Source organism: Mandrillus leucophaeus, unplaced genomic scaffold (assembly GCF_000951045.1).
Source record: "Mandrillus leucophaeus isolate KB7577 unplaced genomic scaffold, Mleu.le_1.0 Scaffold402, whole genome shotgun sequence".
NCBI classification, from domain to species: domain Eukaryota; kingdom Metazoa; phylum Chordata; class Mammalia; order Primates; family Cercopithecidae; genus Mandrillus; species Mandrillus leucophaeus.
The window spans coordinates 306,303-311,477 of NW_012104277.1; the positions used below are offsets into that span (position 1 = coordinate 306,303).

The 5,175-nt window shown below is 37.7% G+C and overlaps 1 protein-coding gene across 2 annotated transcripts in view; it reads left to right on the plus strand.

Moving 5' to 3' along the window:
* The window catches only part of CASC4 (cancer susceptibility candidate 4), a 122,208-nt gene that overhangs the window by 83,490 nt on the left and 33,543 nt on the right, over nt 1-5,175 (plus strand). For both annotated transcript variants that reach the window (XM_011992079.1, XM_011992080.1), the window contains exons 7-8: nt 1,288-1,386; nt 2,723-2,893. In XM_011992079.1, coding sequence (XP_011847469.1) covers nt 1,288-1,386; nt 2,723-2,893 — 270 coding nt within the window. The remainder of the gene's footprint in view (nt 1-1,287; nt 1,387-2,722; nt 2,894-5,175) is intronic.

Below are 5,175 nucleotides of genomic sequence, written 5' to 3' on the forward strand. Positions count from 1 at the left end.
CCTAGGCGGGAGTGCAGTGGCATGATCTCAGCTCACTGCAACCTTCGCCTCCCAGGTTCAAGTGATTCTTCTGTCTCAGCCTCCTAAGTAGCTGGGATTACAGATATGGACCACCACCCCCGGCTAATTTTTTGTATTTTTAGTAGAGAAGGGGTTTCACGTTGTTGGCCAAGCTGGGTGACAGAGCAGGACTCTGTCTCAAAAATAAATAAATAAATAAAAGAAAAGAAAATCTGAGCAACTAAGAATAACATATTCTTAATGCCTTACCTAACTTGTGTCAATTTTTATTTGTACTATGCATATAAAGAGGTCTCACTGTTGAAGATCACTGTATCTGAAGAGATTCATTTTATTTATTTATTTATTTATTTATTCGAGATGAAGTCTCAGTCTGTCACCCAGGTTGCAATGCAGTGGCGCGATCTCAGCTCACTGCAACTTCTGCCTCCCAGGTTCAAGCGATTCTCCTGTCTCAACCTCCTAAGTAGCTGGAATTATAGATGCGCACCACCATGCTCGGCTAATTTTTTGTATTTTAGTAGAGATGGGGTTTCACCTTGTTGACCAAGCTGGTCTTGAACTCCTGACCTTGTGATCTGCCCACCTCGGCTTCCCAAAGTGCTGGGATTACAGGCGTAAGCCACCGCGCCCAGTCCATTTTATTAATTCATCAAATCTTTGTTGAACTTCTCTTACATGCTAGGCACTATTCTAGGTGTTGGGGATATAGTGGTGAAGAAGACAGAGTTTGTACTGTTACGGAGCTTATATTCTGGTCAGATTTATTGGTCAAAAAAATCTGTGATGGGGCTGGGCGCGGTGGCTCACGCCTGTAGTGCCAGCACTTTGGGAGGCTGAGTGGAGCAGATCACCTGAGATCTGGAGTTCGAGACCAGCCTGGCCAACATGGTGAAACCCCATCTCTACTGAAATACAAAACTTACCTGGGTGTGGTGGCTAGTGCCTGTAATCCTAGCAACCCCAGAGGCTGAGGCAGGGAGAATCGCTGGAACACAGGAGGCAGAGGTTGCAGTGAGCTGAGATCGTGCCATTGCACTCCAGTCTGGGAGACAGAGCGAGACTGTCCTGAAAGAAAAAAAAAAAAAAAAAGGATGGTAGAGTGTATCAATTAGTAACTATAAATAAATTAGCATACCAATTATATGGATTACTAAATTAGAATAAACATCATAAAATTAGTGCAATGTAAATTGATTCACAGTGGGTTTTTTTTTAGAAATCATAGTATCAATGGGAATAATATGGATTTTTTTTTTCTTGTAGCTTTAAGGAAGCCTCCTATTTCAGTTTCTCAATATGAAAGTCATCAAGCAATCTCCCATCTTCCAACTGGACAACCTCTCTCCCCAAATATGCCTCCAGGTATGAAGTCTTATTCTTATAATTCCATTTGAAACCAACTTACTAGTCATGTACAGTTATGTAGTGTATAAAATATATCACTTAGCAGTATAGTGAAATAGCATTTATTCCTTGAGGTAATGTTATATATTTTTTAAGACTAGTGAAAGCTCAGAGAGAAATAGTCATCTCAAACTTCACTTTATCTGGTGGATTGTTACAGTCTTTTTCTTAAGAACAGAAGAATTATTTATTATGCCACTCTGAGCTACATTCCCTTTCCTCTCTGCCTGCTATACAGGTTTAGTTTCTTCAAAATGTGTTCAAATTTATCTCATAGAGGCCTTCTATAAGTTACAGTGCACACCTATATTAAAGTCTTTACTTCGTACTTATGAATGTATTTATTTTCTGAACACTCATTCCATTGTATAGAAATATTTCCCTAAAATGAGAGTAGATACGACTGAAGAGACCTGCTTAAGGGAGATGATGGAAAGGAAAAATGTCAGAGTGGCATAGGATGTTTTGAATCCAAAATTAAAGTCATTGATGAGGATAAAAAGGGAGGTGAGGGAAAGAGAGGTGGTATCCAGTAGATAATGCTAAGAAAGAATCAATAGTCAGGGCCGGGCACGGTGGCTCAAGCCTGTAATCCCAGCACGTTGGGAGGCCGAGACGGGCGGATCACGAGGTCAGGAGATCGAGACCATCCTGGCTAAGCCGGGGAAACCCTGTCTCTACTAAAAAATACAAAAAACTACCTGGGCGAGGTGGCGGGTACCTGTAGTCCCAGCTACTCGGGAGGCTGAGGCCGGAGAATGGCGTAAACCCGGGAGGCGGAGCTTGCAGTGAGCTGAGATCCGGCCCCTGCACTCCAGCCTGGGCGACAGAGCGAGACTCCGTCTCAAAAAAAAAAAAAAAAAAGAATCAAAGTCAACACTTGTGAGTCACTGTATAAATGAAGATGACTTAGAGAGTAGAAATTTTAAAAGGCTTACTGGATTTTGGAGATTTCTGATAGTAATATGGAATTTGGAGGGAGGAAAAGATATGGGTATCATTGCTATATTAATCTATGGATTTCTACCGTGTATCTTTTTGGTGAGTAAGTTTGTAGCCATTAGTAGAGATACTCGCCTGGGAATGGTCAGTAAACTTCCCACAGCTAAAATCACATTGGTTATAAGATTTGATTAAAGAAATGAGAATAAACCTTTAAAAAAAAAAAATGCTTTGTGACTACCCAATGTTAAACAATAGTCTGTCTTAGCTTTGTAAAGCAGATCTTGTGAAATTCATCTTTAAAAGATTAAATTAAATTATATTCTTTTAATTTGATGTTTTTATGCTACAGATTCACATGTAAACCGCAATGGAAACCCCGGTACTTCAAAACAGAATCCTTCCAGTCCTCTTCAGCATTTAATTCCAGGCTCAAACTTGGACAGTGAACCCAGAATTCAAACAGATATACTAAAGCAGGCTACCAAGGACAGAGTCAGTGATTTCCATAAATTGAAGCAAAGTAAGAATCAATTGATGAATATTATGCTAAAAATATTTATTTAAATGTAATATGAATTAAGGTCTTCATTATTCTGCTCTCTAATAAATGTATGGTGAAGTTATATATATTTAAAGAGAAGGTATGAAAGTGTCAAAATTTAAAGGAAATGTAGGTTTTAAATGGATAGATATTATTTTAAAGAAAACTTTAAAAAGGTTCTCATGTTCTCCATTGTTAAATAATAAATTTCAGGTGAGTTGACTGTTTTAAAAAATGCGATTAGTTCTTATGAATATAAACTTTTTTGGAGAAATGAGAAAAGATATATTTTGATAGACTAATAAATGAAAACTTTGATTAGGGAGGAGAGAAGATAAATAGTTTTGAAAAATGGAACATTCTGGGAGAAACATACACTCTGGGGAGATTGCCTTAGTGGATTGCTCAATACTGCTTCCTCCTCCATTCCCTTCAGTTGCATTTTCCTCATTTAGATGTTAGAAGTGTAAGAAAAAATTCTGGTAGTGGAATTTAAGGCGGGAGAGTGTCCCTTAGATCAGCTTCCTTAAACTGTGCTTTTCACTGGTTCTGCTTTTCATGGCATCTTCTTACCTTCTATTCTGAATAGACAGAATCTCTAAAAGCTTCATTTTGTCTTTGGTTTATTTATTTATTTTTAATTTTTACCAGTCACCAGGAGTAAGATCACGTCTTTGGTTTTTATGATGGCTTCTGTCTATGGAAAGCAACTGTGCAGAGCACTGGTTAGGCAGTTCTTTGTAGAAAGATTGCTTGTAAGCTAATAATTGAACAATGTTATATTTGTGAATTTATTCAAGGTATTTTATTTTATTTCTTTATTTTTATTTATTTATTTTTAGAGACGGGGTCTTGCTTTGTTGCCCAGGCTGGTCTTGAACTCCTGGGCTGAAGTGATCCTCCCGCCGTAGCCTCACAAAGTGTTGGGATTACAGGCATGACCCACGTGCCTGGCCTATTCAAGGTATTTTTGTTGGTCTTGTAATAGTTACTTAAATTTATTCATATATATGAATGTATAGTTTGCATGAATTTAATTGGCTTTCCTTTCTTTTTTCTTTTTCTCTGATTTCTTTAAATAGGAAATTCCTTCATATTTTAAAGCGTATCTGTGTATCTTGACCAAAGTATTGTGTGAAAAACATTTTTATTACAAAGATTTAGCTAACATTTTAAATATAATGAAAAAATATTTCCAACCAAAAAAATTGGGTTGTGGGATTGGCCTGAAAACACATCTCAACAAGAAGAGGTGTACAGTAAGAGCATAACAAATAAAATATCTTAATTTGATCACTTAAGATTTTCTTCTTTAAAATTTTTTTTGAGATGGAGTCTCGCTCCGTTACCCAGGCAGGAGTGCAGTGGCAGGCAGGAGTGCAGTGGTGCAGTCTCAGCTCACTGCAACCTCTGCCTCCCAGGTTCAAGCGATTCTTCTGCCTCATCTTCCTGAGCAGGTGGGATTACAGGTCCATGCCACCATGCCTGGCTAATTTTTGTATTTTTAGTAGAGATGGGGTTTCACCTTGTTGGCCAGGCTAGTCTCGATTTTCTGACCTCAGGTGATCCACCTGCCTCAGCCTCCCAAAGTGCTGGGATTACAGTCATGAGCTACTGCACCTGGCCAAGATTTTCTTCTAAACTTATATTTATTCTATACATTTTTAAAATTGTTGCCTTACCTGTATATATTTTTTTAACTGATGTTTGAGTAAAGAAGGTGATTGGAAATAATTGCTAGGAAATTATTACTCTCTACAGTTATTTTGAAAAGAGCCTAGGCATGGTGGTACACGACTGTAGTCCCAGCTACTTGGGAGGCTGAGGCAGGAGAATCGCTTGAACCCGGGAGGCGAAGTTTGCCATGAGCCGAGATCATGCCACTGCACTCCAGCCTGGGTGACAGAGCGAGACTCCATCAAAAAAAAAAAAAAAAGAAAAAAAGAAAAAAAAGAGCCTATTGAGTTTTAAACCCTCACTCCAAATTATTTTCCATGTATCATTAATGTATATAGAGAGTTGAAATCAGTGCATGCACAATTTTGTGATTTACTTTGACATTATTTCTTATATTCCTTTTTACCTAATTTCAATTTTTATTAATATATATACACATATATATTATGTATCTATTATATACATATATACATTATATACATACATAATATATAACATGACATATATAACATATATGCCTTGAGGTATCAGAGACATTAAAAAATTAAACTTGCTGGTCCCCTGAGGTCAGGAGTTCAAGACTA